General features: G+C 51.9%; 1 protein-coding gene across 1 annotated transcript in view; it reads right to left on the bottom strand.

Annotated features, from left to right (window-relative positions):
- EHMT1 (euchromatic histone lysine methyltransferase 1) overlaps nt 1–19,110 on the bottom strand; it is a 122,911-nt gene extending 103,801 nt beyond the window's left edge. Inside the window, exon 1 of the mRNA XM_066562675.1 lies at nt 19,073–19,110. Within this exon, the coding sequence (XP_066418772.1) occupies nt 19,073–19,093 (21 nt within the window). The 5' untranslated portion in view covers nt 19,094–19,110. The remainder of the gene's footprint in view (nt 1–19,072) is intronic.
- Nucleotides 19,111–20,514: the final 1,404 nt, after the last annotated feature.

Genomic DNA, 20,514 nt, shown 5'->3' with positions numbered 1-20,514 from the left:
ACCCCTGAGCCCAAGGAGAAAAAACCCAGAGGGGGCTGCAGCCCAAGGTCTGAGCTCACTTCCCAGACCCAGCTCCAGGCTTCAGCCCAGCCATTACAACCACCTAAACATGTACTTATTTTTCAAAAAGTCTTGAGTGTCTTTGATGCCATGAAGCCCCTTTAATGTTTTAAGCCCCAGAAGTGAATCCACAAAAAGGCAGGATGCCAGGAGAGTGTTAAAGAAGGGCTATGGCTGCGTTTGACAATGCTCGCTCACCATAGCGACCGTCCCCGCTAGAAATGATAAAACCTATGGTGACACTGGATATTTTGCTCTGTTGCCACCTAAATAGAATCACCCCCAGAAAGGGAATCTCTGTTACCATGCATTAAAATAGAGGCTTTGTTTTATTTATAAAGCATCCAAACTGGTTGGTTTGGATGTGTCAGAGCACAGGCTGCTCAGCCACCCCTCCCTGCTCCATCCTTCAGGGACTTAATGACTGATGGCAGCACTTCATCCTCCCCTCGCCTCCCACAGATCTCAGGTGCTGCTGAGCCTGCCCCAGCTCCTCCAGGGAAGGTCTGGAGCCAGGTGGGATCTGACCCTGAAAACCCCAGCAAAGAAAACCCCAGACTTTGGAGAAGGCAGAGGTGAAAAAGCCTCGACGGAGGAAGATCGTGTCCCGCTCTTCCTCCTCCACGGCAGGATTACACCCACACGTGAAGGTGGGATAGCAGCTATGGAGTTATCCTGACCTGTCATTCCTCATTTGGAAACCAGTCATACTCCCTGAGAGTTTAGACTTTGAAGATTGACTACTATTGATTCTTCTGCAAGCAAACAGCCCAAGCTGGCAATCAGTCAATAATAAGCAATTACTCGACAGCCTCTTATCTGCAGATGCCAGCCCAGACAGCTCGATTTGTGGAGGCAGCAGGTCAATAAATCAAAGCTGTTCTCAAATTTTAAAATATCATCATTTAAAAACCCACCCAGCCTTCAAACTGGCTGGAAGAGCAGCCAGGTCAGGGGGATTCCTGCAGAACAGTGTGGTGGCTATCACTAATTTACAGCTCAGGAGATAGAAGGTGATGTGCTGAAATCCACCCCTGACACTCCTCACCTCTCAGGAGTAGCATGAGTGGCAGCTGGATGAAGATGATGAGAGGGAGAGGAGGAAGCAAAACCTTTCTCCTTCAAACAATGACTTGTGGGGAAAAAGCAGCCTTCCCAAAGCACTCCCCAGTCCCTGGGACACACCTTGCTGCTCACCAGGAGCCTCAAACCCCAACAAAAACATGTTTAACACCCCCAAGAGAGCAAATTAACGACACCTCTCTTATCCTCCTGCTGTGACCTCTGTACCCTGGGTGTACAATTAATCATTTCATCCCAGGAAATGCACTGCCTCGCTTTTTCATGGCCTAAACATGAGAGAAGCACAGGAGCCAAAGGCTCCTCATGAGCATTTTAGTGTGACCCAGAGGCAACACTTTCAACCCAGCAGTGCCAACAGTGCAACAAAGAAAACCAGCTGAAAACTCAGGGAGGCATTTCATGCTCTCAGTGCAGGCTCCCTTTACAGGCTCATCTATATGAAAAGAGATAAAAATTGCCCATTTAATTTGCAGAAGATTGAGCATGCAGCTGGAATGCCAGCCCAGTGCAATGACAATATCATCTATCTATCTATATCTATCTATCTATCTATCTATCTATCTATCTATATCTATCTATCTATCTATATCTATCTATCTATCTATCTATCTATCTATCTATCTATCTATCTATCTCTATCTATCTATCTATCTATCTATCTATCTATCTATCTATCTATCACTGCAAGGGCAAACACAATCTTCTGTCTAGTTCTGTAGACTCTAGAAACTTCCCTGTTTGTCCATGGGTTCTTGCACAAGTCATAGCAACAGCCCAAAAGGACCAAAAGAACAGCACCACTTCAATAATCCTGCTGGTGCTGCTGAGGAGGGTGGTGGCCTGCAGGATGCTCTGTCCTCCACATCAGGAGTTCACCAGGGACACAGGAGGATGTAACCAAGACACCCAAGCACTGGAAATCCAAGCCCCTTGGAGCCTGTGAGGCTTCCAGTGCTACAGAAATGTCCCAGATTCATCAGATTTGGGGCGGCTCCACCACCACACCACAGTGATCCCATCTAGGCTGGCTGCCAGGGGTCCAGAAAGTGCAAAGCACCCAAGAGAGGAAAAGGAATGACTTGGGAATATCCTACCATTGGTCCCAGGAAGGGAAGTGTTTGATAATGATGACCAAATCTTGCAGACTGAGTATCTGCAACCATACCAGCTTGAAAAAACAAGATTTTGAGCCTAAAATCTAAATAAAAAGGGATGACCCAATGGAAACACGATCAATCCCATAGCTGGTACTCACTCTTCACACTCTACTTGCCACAAAATTCAGGTATCTGAGGATACATTTTAAATAATCACAGTCTCCAACACTTTTCAGTGGTCTGGGAGGGAAGGTTGGGTGAAAGGCAGCAGATAATGGATTATTTCAACTTTACTTGGCAGCTGGGACAGAACTTCTTGAGGAGCCTACTGAGGTTTTCCCTTCCATCTACACAGGGTGCACTCAGGTCCTTGCAGCAGTGGCTGGGCCAGCAGGAAGCTGTGGGAAGCTGTGCCCAAAATCTCAAAAAGATTTCTTCTCTTCTTACCCACAGAGCACCTACAGGTGGCTTTTACACTGCCAGCCTTGTCTGCAGCACAGTGGCAAAGCATGAGAGAGCACTCAGGAGGAAAAAAAAAGGTGTTAAATGCATCTTCCTGTATCACTCTCACCATATATAGAGAAGCTACAAAATGCCAGAGCAGCTGACAGGATCCCACAAACCGCAGTGCAGAGCACCAGAGGCTCCTGAGTTCTGCAGGAAAGGTTTTCTGATATAAAAATGGACCCTTTTCCATCCCCCTCCAGAAGTGCAGATGGCCAGCAGGTCAGTGGATCCATGCTGTAAGGACAGTCCAGTGGCAGCCCAGCTCTGGGGAGGAGCCTGCAAAGCTGCTGGAGTTGCTGGGCATGGGAAACATTTTTTATTTGCTCAGGAAGGAGCTGCCTGCCATGGGCCTGGCTCCCACAGCCCCACTCCAACCAGTGCTGACCTACCCCACACAAGGAAAATAACACAGCAACTTTACAAACTACAGCTGTGGCAGCAACACAAAACTCTTTCTCACCTTTTATGACAAAAGCAATGCCAGATGCAAGACAATAAGACATCACAACCTGCCATTCATCCTCCCATCTCAAGGCACAGCCATTCCATACAAAAGCTGAAGATCACCTGTCGTGCTCTGCTTCCTTCTTTCAAATGCAGCATTGTGTTAGCACCAGGATCCCGCTGCTTTGGGGCTGCAAGTGTTGCTAGAGCAACAAAAATACTGGAAAGTAGAGCAGAGAACAAAAGGACTCCAGAGCCCCACGGAGGATGGGATCAAGGAGACAGTAACAATGTAAAATGGGACCAGGAGACCTCCCTCAGAGCAGGGAACTGCCATCTCCCATCCTCTGCTGGGCAGAACGATAATTTAGCAAGTAGATCATCCCAGTAAGGAATTCCAGAAGCTCAGCCCCATGTCTGCTTCTCCTCAGGAGCCCCATGACTGACCAGAGCCCTGCTCCCCTCCATGAGCCATCCTTTCATGCCCAGCACAAGGCTGCCATTCCCAGCTGACTTTGCAGGAATTAGGGATGTGTTTTTCTGTAAAGGCAGAGTAAATCCCTGCTTGCATGTCCAGCAGGTCATCCTTGCAGCAGGAGATGTGGTCAGAATTCCCCTCACTGGACAAATCCAAGTTAGGTGACATTCCAGCAGCTCACTGAGACCAGGGGATCCCATTGCACCCTGCAGGGCTTAGCAGAGGGGCCCTTGCTGTAAGGAACATGGATGCTTTAGGAAATAATCCTCAAAGCAGACTGGTTCAGGGATCCCCTTTGTCCCTTCAGGCATGCTCAGCACAGGGTGTGGGGAGAGTGTCCTGGCTGGAATTGTCACCCCTGGAGCTGGGCAGGGACAGACAGCAAGCACCAGGCTGCTGTGTGATGGAACCCACTGCCAAAATCCATCCTTGGAGGGTTGTGTCTGCTGCAGCAGGCTGTCTGCAGCCCAGTCCTAACCCTGGAGAACTTTGCAAGAGCTCAGAAGATCCTCCACACACACTTGGACTCCTTTGCACCACACTGGTCACAAGGACGTGGCTAACTCTGATGTGTAGCCCATGATAAAAAACACAGTTTAAAGGCAACCTTTGTTATGTAACAAACACTGTCCCTCTGTGCCTGGGCTTCCTCTCACCTGGCTTTAACCCTGGCTCTGCCAACAGCTTCCAGAAGGCTCTGAGAGGAAAGGGAGCTCCTTGCAGGAGCCACATTTGCTACATGGGAGCACAAACCACTCACACAAACTAAGCAGCAGCAGCAGGAGAAGTCCTGGAGGTGTCTGGCTTGAAGAGTAAAAGCAAAAAAAAATTTTTTTTCAAAGCTTAAGCAAATCCTTCATCGGTGAAGCTGATGAAGACACAAAAATCCTCAGGGTGGATTATGAAAATGAGCAAAGGAAGGACCAGCTCCAGGGAAGTGGGGCTCAAAGCCTGGCTCAGAGCTGGCCTCAGCTCCTTGTGACCACCTGCACAGGTTAAAGACCAAGCAGCAAAGAGGATGAACAGTATTTATTCCCCCCTCTGGATTAAAATTCAGAGGTGGAGAAGTCCCATGAACTGTGAGGATCCCAGCAGCAGAGCCTGCCTGTTCTGGGAACACAGGGCCAAGGTTGCTCAGGGAGCCTCCACACCTGAGGAAACCTGAAGGGTTTGCTGCAACCTGACCCAAGGCCCTGCTACCCACGGCTGTGCTGCGAGCTTCCAAACCAGCCCAGTGCCAATGCTCAGGTGCCTCCTTGTGCCTGCTCACAGCTCTGGGGAACCTCTGTCCCCTCTGAGCTCTGCTGAGCAATGCACCTGGACCATGGCACACAGAGCAGAGCACTGGGATGTGCTCCAGCCTCACCTCAGCTGGCACCTCCAGCCCAGCTCCCCAATTCCAAAATAGCTTCTTCCCCATTACAACAAAAACCAAAGAAAAATACAAAAATTCAAACAGGCAGAATGACAAATGCTGGAACTGTATAATGTAAAAAAAGAAGTCAATTAATCCAAGGACCTGAAGACTGGTCAACCACGATTTTGGCATCTTTTTAGTCATTCCTGATAAAGGCACCTCTATACATGGCAGTTCTGTTGTGACAGGTCAAAGTTAGACCAACAGAAATGCTCTCCTGCCTGAATGTGCTGACACCAACATGGGCTGTGCCCCAAAACTCCCCACACAGAGCTTCAACCTGGGTATCATCATCATACAAACACAATTTTCATTAACAGTCATTGTTTGCAGCATGCAAAGGAGCTGCCATGATCATCCTGCCAATTATTTCTACAAATCCAATGGATAAACCTGTAACTGAGGGGAAAACACATCACATCTGCTTCTTGCTGCTCTGCTGAGGAGGGCTGGGAGGAGCCCAGGAGCCCATCCAAAATGATCTTTATGCCATGGAAGCAGCTCACTCACTCAGGAAGGCTAATTTTGCCAGCAAAAGCTGCAGCCACATTCAAGCCATCCAAGACACCCACACAGCATTCCTGGATGGAGGCAAGGCTCACACCTGCCCACACAGCCAGGGCCTGGACCTGCAGCCTGCTCCAGTGTCTGTGCCCCTGTGTCACCACAAACAGCTCTCCCTGCAGTGCTGAATGCTCTGGAACAGTATTACTGTCATAATTAGTAATTACTGCTCTGATGCATTAATGTTTGCAAGTCCCAAACCCCCCAGTCTGGCCTTGTTGGGTAATTCCAGAGCAGAGCCCTCAGCAGCACTGCCCTGCTCCTCTTCCTCCTGCTTTGGCTCTGCCCTGGACTATGGGCTATTCCCCCATGGAACTGTGTTCATATAAACAACCCATGCCACAGGGAGATCCCTCATCACACCCCTGGGGGCTCTCAGGGCAAGGAAAGGGGTTTTAATCTGATTTTGGGCACCATACCCCTGGAGAAGCTGCTGCAGTCACATCAGCAGCTCAGAGGATGCACTAGAAAAGATAGAGATGTTAACTGCTCCCCCCAGCAGCTGCCCAGCCCAGCAGGCAGGGAGGTGATACAGCCTCCTGTGGGGAGGGACAGATGTGCCCAGTGCCACAGCACAGCTGGGGAGCTCAGGGGAGGGGACACAGCACCCAGATAATGGCAGTGGCTACAGGGGATTAGCTCTGAAACTCAGCTTGGGAAAACTCATTGCTCAACTCACATGGAGATTAACAAACATTTTGATTCAAGAATTCCCACAGAAAGAAATGGGTCTGATGAGCCACTGTGGTCCTTCCAGCCTGATTGAGCCAGTGATTCTGTGGTTGTCCATTTTCCTGGGAATTCCCCTGCAGAGGTGGCCTGTGTCTCTCAGTCCCCAGGCAGCAAGGGAACAACAAACTGTTGGGACACCCAGGAGCAGGGAATGTCTGGCAGAGGCAGGAAACCCTCTCTTTCCTCCTCCTTTCCTCCCTGGGTGATATGACACACAGGGATATTTCCAGTTAGCACAACTCTCCATTGGCCAAACCTTCACACAGTTCTGATAATGCAGTGAGAAAACAATCCTGGCTGATTTTCCTTCCATGCAATTTCACTTCTAGTACTGAATATAACACACTCCTTCCCACTCCTGTGCCCAGAGCCAAACAAAGCTGATCTGCTGGAGAGGGAGGTTTAAGTAGGATTTAAGATCTGCCTTCAGCTCCTGGTGGCAGCCCACGATGGAATGGATCCTACCCAGGCTGAGAAACCACATCAGTTTGTCACATGTGGAATAAAAGAAAGCATTGAGAATTTGTGCCAAAAAACTCAGAGCTTTTTCTCATTAAAAAAAAAAAATTAAAAAGTAAAACAGCTGAACCAACCAAGAGAGCAGAGTTTTCCCAGGGTTTCTGCAAGGCCAGATGCAGGCTGTGGCTGGGAGGATCCTGCACTGGGGCACAGCAGGGCAGGGGATGCTGGTGGGGGGACCCAGCCCTCGGGATTCCCTCCCTGCTTCCTGCACTTCCCTGCCCTCTGAAACCAGGCCTGACCCTCCAGCTGCAGCTGCTGTGCCCTTGCAAGACCACGTAAAAAACCCAAACACAACAGAACAGAAAGGAAAGGTCACCGAGGTGACTCTTTCAATTTTGCTTTAGAAAAGTCCTTGACAGGTTGTCAAGGTGGATTTGTTTATTAAAAGTGTCTTTTTCCTAGCAAGGAGCACAGAATGTCTGTACAGTAGATGTCATAATTGCCCAGGTTTGTTAATAATTGCATCAGTTGGAACAGGATGCATTAGCCTAATTTAAGAACAAAATAAGAACATATGAAAGATCACAAGTCCCATTTTCAAGGTGAATCCATGGCTGCTAGCACAAGTCCAGAGAGGATGAGCTGGACCTTCAGAGTCCCACTGGCTTTGATCACAAATAGTTCATACTTTACAAAGGGCTTCTGGAAGTTTTCTATTCCCTTCATCAGGCCTGGCCAGATGTCAAGGAATAAAGCCAAAACCCGGAGCATATAAAATAGTGACCCTTATGTAACTCACCATCTCTTACCTAATGAAGATAATCTCTATATTTAAAAATTAACATTCAGCACTTCTTCAACAATTCCAGTTAAAGGCTTCCAACACCAAGTCAAGCCTTTGAACTTTGGGGAGAAAATTACCTCTGTTTTACAGCTGGGAAAAGCACCACAGGCAGCAAAACCTCAACCAGCCTTGCCTGGACACTTCTTTAACTTCTTTTGTTTAAGCTGCTGCCTGCCCCATTGCCTGGGTACACTGCAGGGAGGCTGCTCTCACTGCAGCCAATGGCAAATCCCTCCCTGACTTCTGTAGGTTTGGATCAGGTCCCAAAACTCTTTTTAATATAATATTCCAGTCTGGCTAATCTTCTGTCTTATGGAGGGTCAATGCTGCAAATTCTGCTTGCACTTAAGTCCTATTGTCTGTCTGCACTAATTCTGCACAGACAGCATTTCCTCAGGCCCCTGCTCAGACAGCAGCACACTCACCAGCCAGGCAGCTGCTAAGAGAGAAAAAAGAAAGCCAAAGCCATAGATTCACCTTTCCTTAACACTCAACCACATAGTCCAAGCCTCATTTCACACATGGGACACAAACTCCGAGCTTACAAAGCACCCTCCACACTTAGAGGGCAATAAAAATTAGCTTAATTAATAATACATGGGCAAGGAAATGTTAACGAGCACCCAGCAGGGGGGCAGGGAGTGCTGTCTAATCTCCTTGTGGGGACTGCTTGCTTTGGCAGGGATCAGCAACTGCATCACCATGGGGCAGGGAGGGCTCTGAGTCACCGGGACACACCAGGGAACATTCACATCTCTCTGTAGAGCAGACACTGTTGCATCAGGAGTTACTCTTGGCAGCCCCACTCCAACTTCCACTTGAGGAGTTTTGGTCATTTAAAGAAGAATTTTGGCTATCCTGGGCAGGCAGAGTATAAACACACACGGACACGGGGCCTCCTCCTCCTCCTCCTCCTGCAGCTCTTTGGCCACGTCTGCAAATTCTGCAGCTCTGCCCACGCCAGCCTCGAGCTGCTGGGTCACGAGTGAGGGGAACCAGACCAAACCTCCCTGCTCTTGGGGAATATCCAAGCTGTGTCCTTAGGGCTTGCCCACCCTAAAGAGGCACAGGGTGCTGAGGCTCATCCCAAGGCAGACAATGGAAATCCCCCCTCCCAGCTGGTTCTCCTCCCTGTCACAGGAGGAGACTGGGATCCCCACAGGTGCCAGCCCGGGGCTCCCAGCCCCCAGGCAGCCCTGGGGCTCATCCCCTGCAGGGCTGTGCAGTGTGGGGAGGAGGTTCCCGGCAGCCAATGGAGCAGCTCCTGCCTTTCATGGGAAGCACGGCTGGGAACAAAGGCCCGGTGGAGAAAGGCAAACTGGCTGGGCAAGCTTGCCAGCACTGGCCAAGGCCCAGACCTGAGAGATGAGCCTCATTCCTCATCACCTCCTGCCCTTCTCCTCCTCCTCTCCTCCTGTGACAGCCCTGGGGTCACACCGGGTCAGTACCTGAGCCACTGGGGATGGGGATGGGATGGGATGAGGATGGGGATGGGGACAATCCATGTGTCCCATGTCACTGATGCAGCCTCAAACCCCAATTCCAGCCCACACAAGAGCCACAATCCCAGCAGCAACAGCCACACAACGTGCACGTCCTCCCTGCACAAAGCACCAGCATCTGCAGAAGGAGGGAAAATTTGGGGCTGCTGTCAGCCAGGGGCAGGAGATAAATGATGTCTATAAAGCAGCCTCTGTGAGGGCAGTCTGGAAGGCTGAGAAAACATCAAACCAGTAAGGTTTTAATAAAAGCCATAAATGATTAATACCAACATGCTCTTATGAAAGGCAAACTCCTAGAAACACAAGAACATAACCAGATCACCAGCACAAAGGGCACATTCTACAGGGAAGGAAACAACAAAACTCACAATAAAAACCCAGAAGAAGTGCGAGATAGGCATGGAGCTCACTGTGTGTGGCAGAAATCTTTTAAAAATCTTGAAAAAAAACCCATGAGAAATACAACTTGCAGCTCCTAGAAACCAGAGTGGAAATAAAAGACAGAATATGATCCCCCCTCGCTGGCCTTTCCCAACGCTGCACGCCGGCAGCTCCTGGCGCTGTGAATTCCCAAATTCAAAGCAGGCAGAGCTGCAGTTTGTCTGTCTGCTCACTGGTGGCACCTCCCTGCTGCAGGGGGATGTCACTAAAGGACAGGCAGGACCTTCACCTCACCTCTCCACACATGCTCCTGGAGCTACAGGAGCTGGCACTACAGCAAGAGGAAATATTGCAGCTCATCCAGGGCCATCTTTAAAGGAACAGTCCTTGTTTGTCCTCAGAGTGTGGCAAAAAAGATGAAATATTCCAGATGTCACCTCCAGGCCCGACAGGACACCTTACAAACAATCACCTTTGCATATTAAGAAGGCTTTAAAGCACCAATCTGAATCCAGCCCAGCACAACTAAAGAACACCCTTCCTAATCCAAAGAACAAAAGGATTTCAAATGTATGGGACTCACAGACCCTTAACACTTAAAACACAGAGCCAACAAAAGCCATTACAAACAAGTTTGCAATTAAAAGCACCTCATGTCTTGGTTACCAGTGCAGCAGTGGTGCTTTTTGCAGAGCCTTCTGGGTGTTGATTTAAGCCATGAAATATTAATGATACTCTTCAATTAATAAAATATTCAGACTCATGTTTCAGATTCTCATAATCTGGAGGTTTATGTGCAAACTGGCAGGATCCTACATGGAACCACACAAACCAGCTCCCAGCCCATTGTTAATGCTTTCATCTCCCAAATACAAATATTCTCTACTTTACACCTCCAAACCCACACTTGACAGGCTGTAAATTTGCTGCCAGCCTCAGTGGACATATGAAATGCATCAAAAAATGAAGATCATTTCCCAGGTCCCAAAAATGCAAGTGACTTCAACAGCCATCTCCTATTTAGTGCAGGTCCCAGTGACCTCCAGGCTGGAGGTGCTGCCCCAAATCAGATCCCAAATGCTCCTGACAAGGCAGGAGGAGCTAAGAGGAGCCTCCAGCATCCTCCATGTGCCCCAAGCAAAACTCACACACAGGGAATGAACTTCAGTCAAAGCAGCCTAAAAATGTGCCTTGGGTGACACCCCAGGAGCTCTTCATTAACTCTTGAGCTAATCAGGACAAATTAAACTACAGGGAAGACAAAATAAAATGCACTGAGGGTTTTTCCACCCAGCTGCTCCCACCTGGGCTGAGCCAACCCAGCATCAAACGTGGAGTCAGTCTGGCAATTGGGTAAGGCTTTGGAATCACAGATTTGGGATATTTGCATTCACTGGATGCTGAGGAACACCACGTTTCAGTACCTCCCTCCCAATTCTGCAACAGGCATAATTTCAATTCCCAAATCAGCAGCTGGATGAAGCATGTAATTTTGAAACCCATTAATCCTTTCTAAGTCTTCTACCATGTGCATGTTTAATTTCCCACTTCTTGAAACAATATTATGATTTTTGAGAGAAGCAGAGCTTCTGAATGCTCTGGGTCAGCAGTATGAAACATCCCTAATTCCCAGTGAAGCTGGATAAAGCATTGGGGTAATTTGCCTTCTGGCTTTGAGCCTGTGGGAGAAATTACCTATTAAAACTTCCTCTGAAACTGCAAGGATTGGAAATGTGCAACTGGAGAGGAAGAAGGTAGGAGAGATTCTCAAGAAAACAGGAGCTGATGCTTAAAAATTAAAAAAAGGAGGGAAAGATGTATTTCATTGCTCCCAGGGCTGTACTCAAATGCACCTGCAGGTCATGGCCAAGAGCCTGGGGAGATCAGGGCTCCCTTCTGCAGGACAGCATGCTCAAATCCTTCTGTCCACATCTGCACTTGAGTTCCAAATTAATTAAAAGCCTGAAGCAGCACTCTGAACAACTTTGACCATAATCAAGGCCCCAGCACAGCCTGCAGCAGCTCAGACACCTGCAGTGCCATTCCCTCTGCACAGAGGTGCCTCATGCCCTGCTCCCTTCTCTGGGGATGGCTCAGCCCATCAGGTTCATCCTGGCTGCCCCCAGAAGCAATAAACTCCTCATTCCTCTGATTCCCACCAGCAAGGGCAGCAGGAGCAGGCAGTGCTGCTGCAGCTTCCCAGGGCTCCTGGGCTGGCTGTGCCCACAGCACAGGGAATGGATCTGTGCCATCTTTGGGCACCTCTGATCCCCACCCAGCTCAGCTCCCCAGTCCTGCTGCTGCTGCAAATGCTGCACTGAGCTCACAGCACCTTCTGGAGCAGTTTCTGGCCCAGCTGACCCCAGGATATAATCACTGTCATTATTTTTATCCCTGTTCACACAATTTCACATTTCCCTGGAACGCTCAGTCACTTACCTGGCTTTATTTTGGGTTTATCCATGTCAGCCTGGTTATCTTGCTCCATATTTACTTCCTCCCCAGCTGCACCACCTGCAAATTTCCTCCTTGTCCATGTGCTGGCTCTGCAGGATGATCAGCCTTATGCAAACAGAAGTGGACCTGAATTTTCTGCTCTGCCACTCAGCATCTCCCTGTCCTGAACTGACACTGCCTCAGAGAGCTCTCCTGCCAGGAGGAGACACTGAAAAAGATGGATTAATATGGAATAGCCCACCCCCACCCCCAAGCCAGCCCCTGGTACACCCAGACAGCTCAGGTGGGCTCACCTGCCTCGGGATTTGCCTGTGCCATCAGTCAGGCAGCAGCTCTGAACCATCCCAAATAGAAATCCAGGCTGAGACAGGAGCAAATGGCAAAACAATGGTGGGGATTGAGCTGGGCATTAAGGAAACAGGAATCCTCTCGGAGCAACATTTCCTACTTGAAAAGAGGAGGTGCTGGATGTGCTTGATACTTTCTATGCTACAAAGTTTTACTTAAAAGCAGGAAAGCTTTGAGAAGCTTTTCTATTTTAGACACAGCAATACCCCACTGAGAGCTCTTCCAAGCATGGTTTATTCTGGGTTTAGGAACTTTCCAGAGCCAGGAGGGCCACCCCAAACTCCTCATTCCCTCTTGGATTCACTTCACCACTTCAAGCAGACTCCAGCCATCAGCAATGGGATGTCCCTGCCCACAGAGCCCCACATCAAGGGAGCACAGACTCACAGGGCTGCTCTCTGCTCCTCCTGATCCACACACAGCTGCCTGAGCTCCGTGGTGACCTTTGGCTGCCTCAACAGCCAGGAAGAGGGAACTCTCCAAGATGTGTCTTCAAGCACCCAAACAGACTCCTTGAACCCCTCACAAAACACAGTCCCCTCTCACCTCCTCCTTCTCTGGGGTGCAGTGGCCCAAACCAGCACTTTGCCAGGGAAAAGCAAGAGGGGAAGCGTGGGAAATGGATTTACAGCAAATTTCAGCATTTCTCATCTTAAGGTTTGCATACTATGTGAGCCCTGTGTCAGGTTTTGAGAATTTTCCATGAATCCATTCCCCACAGGGAAGAGCACTTCTGGGGTGGAGAGGGGAAGGGACAGAGCCCAGGCAAGGTGGGAAAGAGCAAGGCTCAGACTGGCACTCCAGACCAGCCCAGTACCAGCTGCCCTGGTGCACCCTGGAACTGGGACAGCCCAGGGATGCTCGTGCCCTCCTCACTCAGCTGCTCCCAGAGCAGGGAGACTCCAAGAGGCTCCCCCCATGGAGGAGCTGCTTCTTCTCCTCATTGCTGTTGGGCTTTCTGCTGGTAACTGCATCTCTCCCAGGGTTTCTGCTGACACAGCAGTGGGAGAGCAATTCCTTTGTATTTGTGGACAGAGAACTATGTGGGCAAAACTCCTCAAATGGAGAGCAAGGCTCTGCTTGGAAAAGCAAAAAATAAGCCCCCTTGGTCTGGGATCACCTCTAAACTAATAAAGCTGCATCCACAGCAAGGACTTTTATTACAATTTCAGCGAGAAGAAATGAAAAATCATTCTCTCCAGCCAGCATAATTATATTGGAAAAGTTTATTTAAAGTATAACCCAGGCCTTTGATTCTGCCTTGAGTGACAAAATGTTCTTCAGATGCTCTCTTCAGTCACATTGGCTCAGTCACATCAGCTTAGCACAGCTGAAGGGCACTTCTAAGGCTTTCTTAAAGCTTCACAAGTCCTATTTGCTCATTCTGTTATTATTTAAAGTTTCTCTAGATGGAAGAAAAGGATGAGTTCCCCACGGGCCTTTGCCAGCCCACAACATGTGAGAATTCATGGAAAAAATAAAAGTTAGCACCTATTTGACACAGGATAAGACCTCACCAGGGCCAGGGCTGTGTCTAATTATTATCTTGTTAACAAAGTAACCTCTCTACTTCAGAAAAGTTCTAAAACCTCCTTATGAGTATCAGAGAGGGAAAAAAAAAAAAACCAACAAAACAAACAAACAAAAAAAAAAAGACAAAACACAACACCACTTCTATTTCTGCCCAAAGACAGAGTTCAAATGCTTTAACCTGGTGCCCCTGGGAAATGTACCACAAGTGAGCACAGGTATGCTCTGTGTGTTCAGTGTGGTGTGAACATACCTCAGGGATCCAGCTGCCCTGCAGGACACAGCTCAGAGGAGGAGTGCTGGGGTTTAAAACACACCAGGTCTTCCTGAGCTGAGTGACTGAAATGTGAATTAAAAAGCACAGAGGCCTCTCCTGGCTGGCAGGAGGGAATGAGGGAGGGAAGGCCTGGAAGCAGAGCTGGATGGTGACACCTGGCAGACACAGAGTGCCAGTCTGCAGCTCTTCCCCACCTGCTCCTGGGATCCCTCCTGCACTCAGCACCTGCTGCAGGAGCCTCTCTCCAGGCACAGCTGGGGAAATGCTGGCCCTTGATGCTGTGGGGAGGTGACTGAGCTGGCACTGGGCTCAGGGAGCTCCCAGCACTGGCTGCAGGGGGTGAGAGGCAGGATCAAAGTCAGGGAGAAGCCTCAGCATCACCCTGACCTGAGAACTGCTCAGCCCAGCCTGGGGAGCTGCTGGGTCCATCCCAAAATCCCAGATCCAGCCTGGGGAGCTGCTGGGTGCTGAACCCATCCCAGATCCAGCCTGGGGAGCTGCTGGGTGCTGAGTCCATCCCAAAATCCCAGATCCAGTGTGGGGAGCTGCTGGGTACTGAGCCCATCCCAGAATCCTAAATCCAGCCTGGGGAGCTGCTGGGTGCTGAGCCCATCCCAGAATCCCAGATCCAGCCTGGGAAGCTGCTGGGTGCTGAGCCCATCCCAGATCCAGCCTGGGGAGATGCTGGGTGCTGAGCCCATCCCAGATCCAGCCTGGGGAGATGCTGGGTGCTGAGCCCATCCCAGATCCAGCCTGGGGAGCTGCTGGGTGCTGAACCCGTCCCAAAATCCCAGATCCAGTGTGGGGAGCTGCTGGGTGCTGAGCCCATCCCAGAATCCCAGATCCAGTGTGGGGAGCTGCTGGGTGCTGAACCCGTCCCAAAATCCCAGATCCAGTGTGGGGAGCTGCTGGGTGCTGAACCCGTCCCAAAATCCCAGATCCAGTGGGGGGAGCTGCTGGGTGCTGAACCCATCCCAAAATCCCAGATCCAGTGTGGGGAGCTGCTGGGTGCTGAGCCCATCCCAGATCCAGCCTGGGGAGCTGCTGGGTGCTGAGCCCATCCCAGAATCCCAGATCCAGCCTGGGGAGCTGCTGGGTGCTGAACCCATCCCAAAATCCCAGATCCAGTGTGGGGAGCTGCTGGGTGCTGAGCCCATCCCAGATGCCCAGCCAGGAATTCTGCCTGCTCTGCCAGCTCGTCACTTTAGAGATCAAAGCTGCACCTCCAGAAGAGGAGATTTTACAGATCCGAACAGACAGAAGGGAAAAAAAGATGAAAAATGCAGTGTCACTTCTAAGGGAACCACTTCACTCAAAGCCACACACACACTCCTCACTTCCTGCACCAGCCTCCCCAGTTCACCACGAGCCCCAGGAAAAACATCACGGCCTGAAGTTCAAACTTGCACCAAACGAGTATTTTGGGAAGCACACAAACACAAGGGCAGCTCTCCAGCAAACTGCTGCAAACTGGAGGAGCAGCATCAAATCTGATCAACCTGCACCTCATACATACTGGCTGAGAGAGCTTCAATTCCTCAAAACTCAATTCCTTCAAGTTTGAACTTTAGTGCAGTAGGTCTGAAGCACGTAACAATCCCAAACTGGACTGGATATAAGACATCTGCTAAAGAAATCCAACAGCAAAATCAGATTTTTCTGCAGCCTCGTGGTTACTGCACCTAAGGACTGCAGCACAGCCATTCCCCAGCACAGAGATCACCTGGGACAGAGGTAACAGAAAAGAAAAACAACTGAAGTTCACAGGACTTAGCAAGAACTTGGTGTTCAAAGAGATCCTCCCTCAGCCATCAACACTAAGATCTGGCAAGAAGCTGTTCTAGACTGGGAGATTTTGTCTGGAGTTCAGTGGCTGCCAGCAGAGCTGGTTGGGCACTCCCTGCAGACACACAGACATCACCTTCCCAACCTGCCCACTCCCTCCCAGCTCTTTGCTGGGAGCAAGGATCTCCTTCCAAAAACACACCAAAAACACACCTCTGCACCTCTCTGCACCAAGTGAAACAATTCCATCTTGCACTTGGCAGAATGTGGGATGTTTTTCCTTGCTCTCCCACACCAGCACTGGGGAAGCAAAGAGCTTCTCCTCCAGTCCCCACATTCCAGCCTGACTTACACCAACTTCCTCCCCTCTGGCCTCAGAGGGGTATAAGCAAGATCTGGCCTCAGACAGAACTGAGTTCATGGGGGAGGGGAGGAATTAAACTCCAAATGAGTCACTGTTCCCTCCCCATAATCCACAGCAACATCTGGGGATACTGTGCCTGACTGAGAGCAGTGGTTCTTAATGCTCTGCTTGCAGGGCAGATCCAGCCAGGGCCCCTGGAGATGCTTCCCAAAATAAAACCTGTGTGTCTGCAGGGTTAGGACTGACCTGTGCTTTAGGAGTTGATGAGCTATGAGCTAACTCCTGCCCCAGTTACAGCCCTTCCACTCTCCTGGAAGCAAAACTGGACCATGGAGTCACAGAGGCACTCAAGGGCTGATTCCTCTGTCACAGGGGAAAATTAACACTCATCCTCTGCAAAGGCAGCAGGGAAAGGCAGCAGGATCAGGCCAGTTGGGATGGAACAGAAAACATAAAGGAAGCATTGGACATTCTTCCAACAATGATGGGAATCCTGTCTGAAGAATAAATCCAAGCTGTCTGCAGCACTTCCAAGCACTGCTGGTGTCACCTGAGTGGCCGTCCCACAAACCTCACCCCACACAGGCCAGAGCACAGCTCTGCCACTGCAGAGAGAGAGCTGGGAAAGGCAGAGCCAGCCTGGCACACCTGGGGGGCCCAGACAGTGACCACACCTGGCTGTGGGCACAAGCTGCAGTGGGTCTGTACACCCACCAATGTGCACCTGGATCACAGTCTGTGCATGATGCACAGCTAGATCACAGTCTGTGTACACTGCACACCTGTATGGCAGCCTGACAATGATGCACACCTGTATGACAGCCTGTACATATGTGCACACCTGTATTTATTACAGCCTATGTACAACTGTACACCTGTATTACTGTGTTCAGTGCACATCTGTACTATAGTCTGTGTACAAATGTACACCTGTGTAATAACCTGTGCACAATGCACACCTGAATGACAGTCTCTGTACAACTGTACACCCTTATGGCAGCCTGTGTACAACTGTACACTTGTATGGCAGTTCATACATGAGTGTACACCTGTATTAGTCTGTGCACAATGCACACCTGTGTGACAGTCTCTGTACAGCTGTACACCTGTATTACAGTCTATGTACAGCGCCCACCTGTATGACAGTCTGACAATGATGCACACTTGGATCACAGTCTGTGTACAAATGTACAGCTGTGTTATAACCTGTGCACAGTGCACACCTGTATGACAGTCTCTGTACAGCTGCACACCTGTATGACAGTCTCTGTACAGTGCCCACCTGTATGACAGTCTGACAATGATGCACACTTGGATCACAGTCTGTGTACAATGCACACCTGTATTATAGTCTGTGTACAAATGTACAGCTGTGTTATAACCTGTGCACAGTGCACACCTGTATGACAGTCTCTGTACAACTGCATACCTGTATTGCAGTCCATGTACAGAGCACACCTGTATGCCAGTCTCTGTACAGCTGCACACCTGTATGACAGTCCATACACAAGTGTACACCTGTATGACAGTCTGACAATGATACACACCTGTATTACAGTCTGTGTATGATGCACGCCTGTGTGACAGCCTCTGTACAACTGCACACCTGTGTCACAGCCCGTGTACGATGCACACCTGTGTCATTACCTGGTGGCTCTCTCAGCGCACGAAGGCTCAGCAGCCAGCCCAGCCCAGCTGCTCTGCAGCGTTCACCTGAGGGCACAGACTGTGCCAAGGTTACCCTCTGTGCACAGCCGGGGCTGGCACACTGAGCGGTGCTGCAGCCCCGTGTGCCCTCACTTGCCGGGCACGGTCACAGCCCCGGCTGCCGCCACCCCACGGCAGTGCCCGCTCTCGGATATGCGGGGCCGTGTTCCCCCGAGCCCGGCTGTGACGGGGGCTCTGCGGGCACCCCGGGCCGGCCCGGCTGGCACAGGGATGCTGCGGCTGCCCCGGGATCCCCGCAGTGTCCTGGGCCAGGCTGGACGGGCTTGGAGCAGCCGGGGGTAGCGGGAGGTGTCCCTGCCATGCCAGGGGTGCCACTGGATCCTCGGGTCCCTTCCAACCCGAACCGTTCCATGGCTGATTGTACATGCTCGGGAGCGCCCAGGCGGGTCGGCGCGGCTCCGGGGAGGCACGGCAGGGCTGTTCTGTCCCCGTGTCACCGCAGCGGCAGCGCCGGCAGCACCAACTCCGGGCCGGGCTCCCCCGGGACGCGCAGCCCCGGCTCCCTCAGGGGCTCCTCCCGCCCGCGGCCCCGGACCCTGCATGCTCCCGCCCGCCGCCGCCCCGGACCCTGCATGGCTCATAGCACCGGCCCGCCCGCCGCCGCCGCCGCCGCGCCCGGCCGGGCCCCGGACTCTGGATGGAGCCGCGCCAGCGCCGCCCCGCCGCATGGGGCGGCCCCGGAACATGGATGGCGGCCCCGCCGCTCCCCCCTCCCGCCTCCGCCACACGCACTCGCTCCCATTGGGGGGAGCCCCGGAATCTGTATGGCACATACCACTGACTCACCGTGGAGGGGTGTAACTTATACAGAGTCCCGGGCCCCCCTACACACAATGGCAGCAGCTCCCACATTCTTCCCCTCCGAGGAGTTGGACTGAACCATGGGGCGGCGGGGGCACGGCCCCCCTCCCGGCCTCCGACAGAACCCGCCTGGCCCTGGGCGATACCACTCCACGCTCCCCCATCTTCCTTCCCCCCGCACGGGTAGATGGACGCCGCCGCTCTCACTCACCTCGGCATCCACTGTGGCCATGGCCGGAGCCCCGGAGCGCAGCCCCGCCCCCCCGGCGGCTCCTCGCGCCTTGGCTCCGCCCCTTGCCCCTCATTCTTCTCAATGGAGACGCTCGGCCGGGCACGGCGCATGCGCGCGGCAGCATGGCGGCCCCCAGGGGCCCTGCTGGCCGTACGGTGTCATGGCGGCGCCCACCGGGAGGTGCCGTACGGGCGGAGCGGGGATGGCGCTGCGGTGACACGGGGACAGCGCTGGGCTGGGACGGACCCCGCGCTCCCGGCACCGCTCCCACAAACCGCGGCTCCTCACTGATCCCGTCCAGACCCCCGAGTCCCCCCCGCACACGCCCAGACTGCGGGGGAAGAGGGGCCCCGTTCCCAGCTGAGCGCATCATGAGCTCCCCAAACTTTCAGCAGCACAGCTTGCCCAGAAACCTACATAAAATAAAATCCCTGCAAAAACCCCAGAAAGCGTAAAAAAGTCCCTCTGTCTTTCCTGCCAAAAGGTCGAAAATCACCTCCTTTTTTAGCTTCTGCCACCTTTGGGTCATTTCAGGCCAGTTTGTGCAATGTTTTTGGTGTCACCTAAAGACAGGGATGGGGCAGAGGGAGGAGCTCGCCCTGGCTCTGCCCCACCGAGGGGTCCCTTCACCTCCTCACTGCCTTTCCCACACCTCAAGTACCCACAACAGCTTCAACCCTCCCAAACCCCTCACAGCCCCTCCCAGTGCCCAGGCCCTAAACCCATGATTGTAAAACAATTATCCCTTTTACAGCTCTCTAGTAAAGCAGAAAATAGCACAAGGGGAGAGATAAACGCCTGCAAGGGTTCCTTGGCCCCACAGCTGCATCAGATGCCACCCTGAGGAAGTGACACCTGCCCCAGGGAGACACAGGGATGGGCAGGTACTGCTGCACCAGCCTCCTGGACAGGACAATCCGTGTTTCTGGGGGAAACAGGAGCCTTTGAGTGCCCTGAAGTCAATTTACACATTTCTTATCTGCTCTCTGGAGGAACAGACCCCATCCCTTGGTCCTCAGGCCGCTCTCCTGCAGCACCAGCTGGCACCTCGCTCCTCTGAGTGGGCAAATGGACATTTCTGTTCCAGCTCCTCCCAGCTCCCATCTCTGCTCTGGGACAGGGACAGGAGCCAGGGCACGGCTGGGGCTGGGCCAGGGCAGCTCAGGCTGGAGCTCAGGGCAAGGTTCTTCCCCCAGAGGGTGCTGGCACTGCCCAGGCTCCCCAGGGAATGGGCACGGCCCCGAGGCTGCCAGAGCTCCAGGAGCCTTTGGCCAGCGCTGCCAGGGATGCCCAGGCTGGGGTTGCTGGCGGGTCTGGGCAGGGACAGGGGCTGGGGGATCCTGGTGGGTCCCCTCTCCCTGTGCTTTACAGGGAATCTCTCGCCCTGCAGCGCTCCGGGCGGGGGCACAGCCGGGGTTATC

The sequence above is a fragment of the Molothrus aeneus genome, chromosome 19 (genome assembly GCF_037042795.1).
Source record: "Molothrus aeneus isolate 106 chromosome 19, BPBGC_Maene_1.0, whole genome shotgun sequence".
Classification (NCBI taxonomy): domain Eukaryota; kingdom Metazoa; phylum Chordata; class Aves; order Passeriformes; family Icteridae; genus Molothrus; species Molothrus aeneus.
Note: the sequence above shows the minus strand (reverse complement) of the source record. Positions and strands in the feature narration are given on the sequence as shown.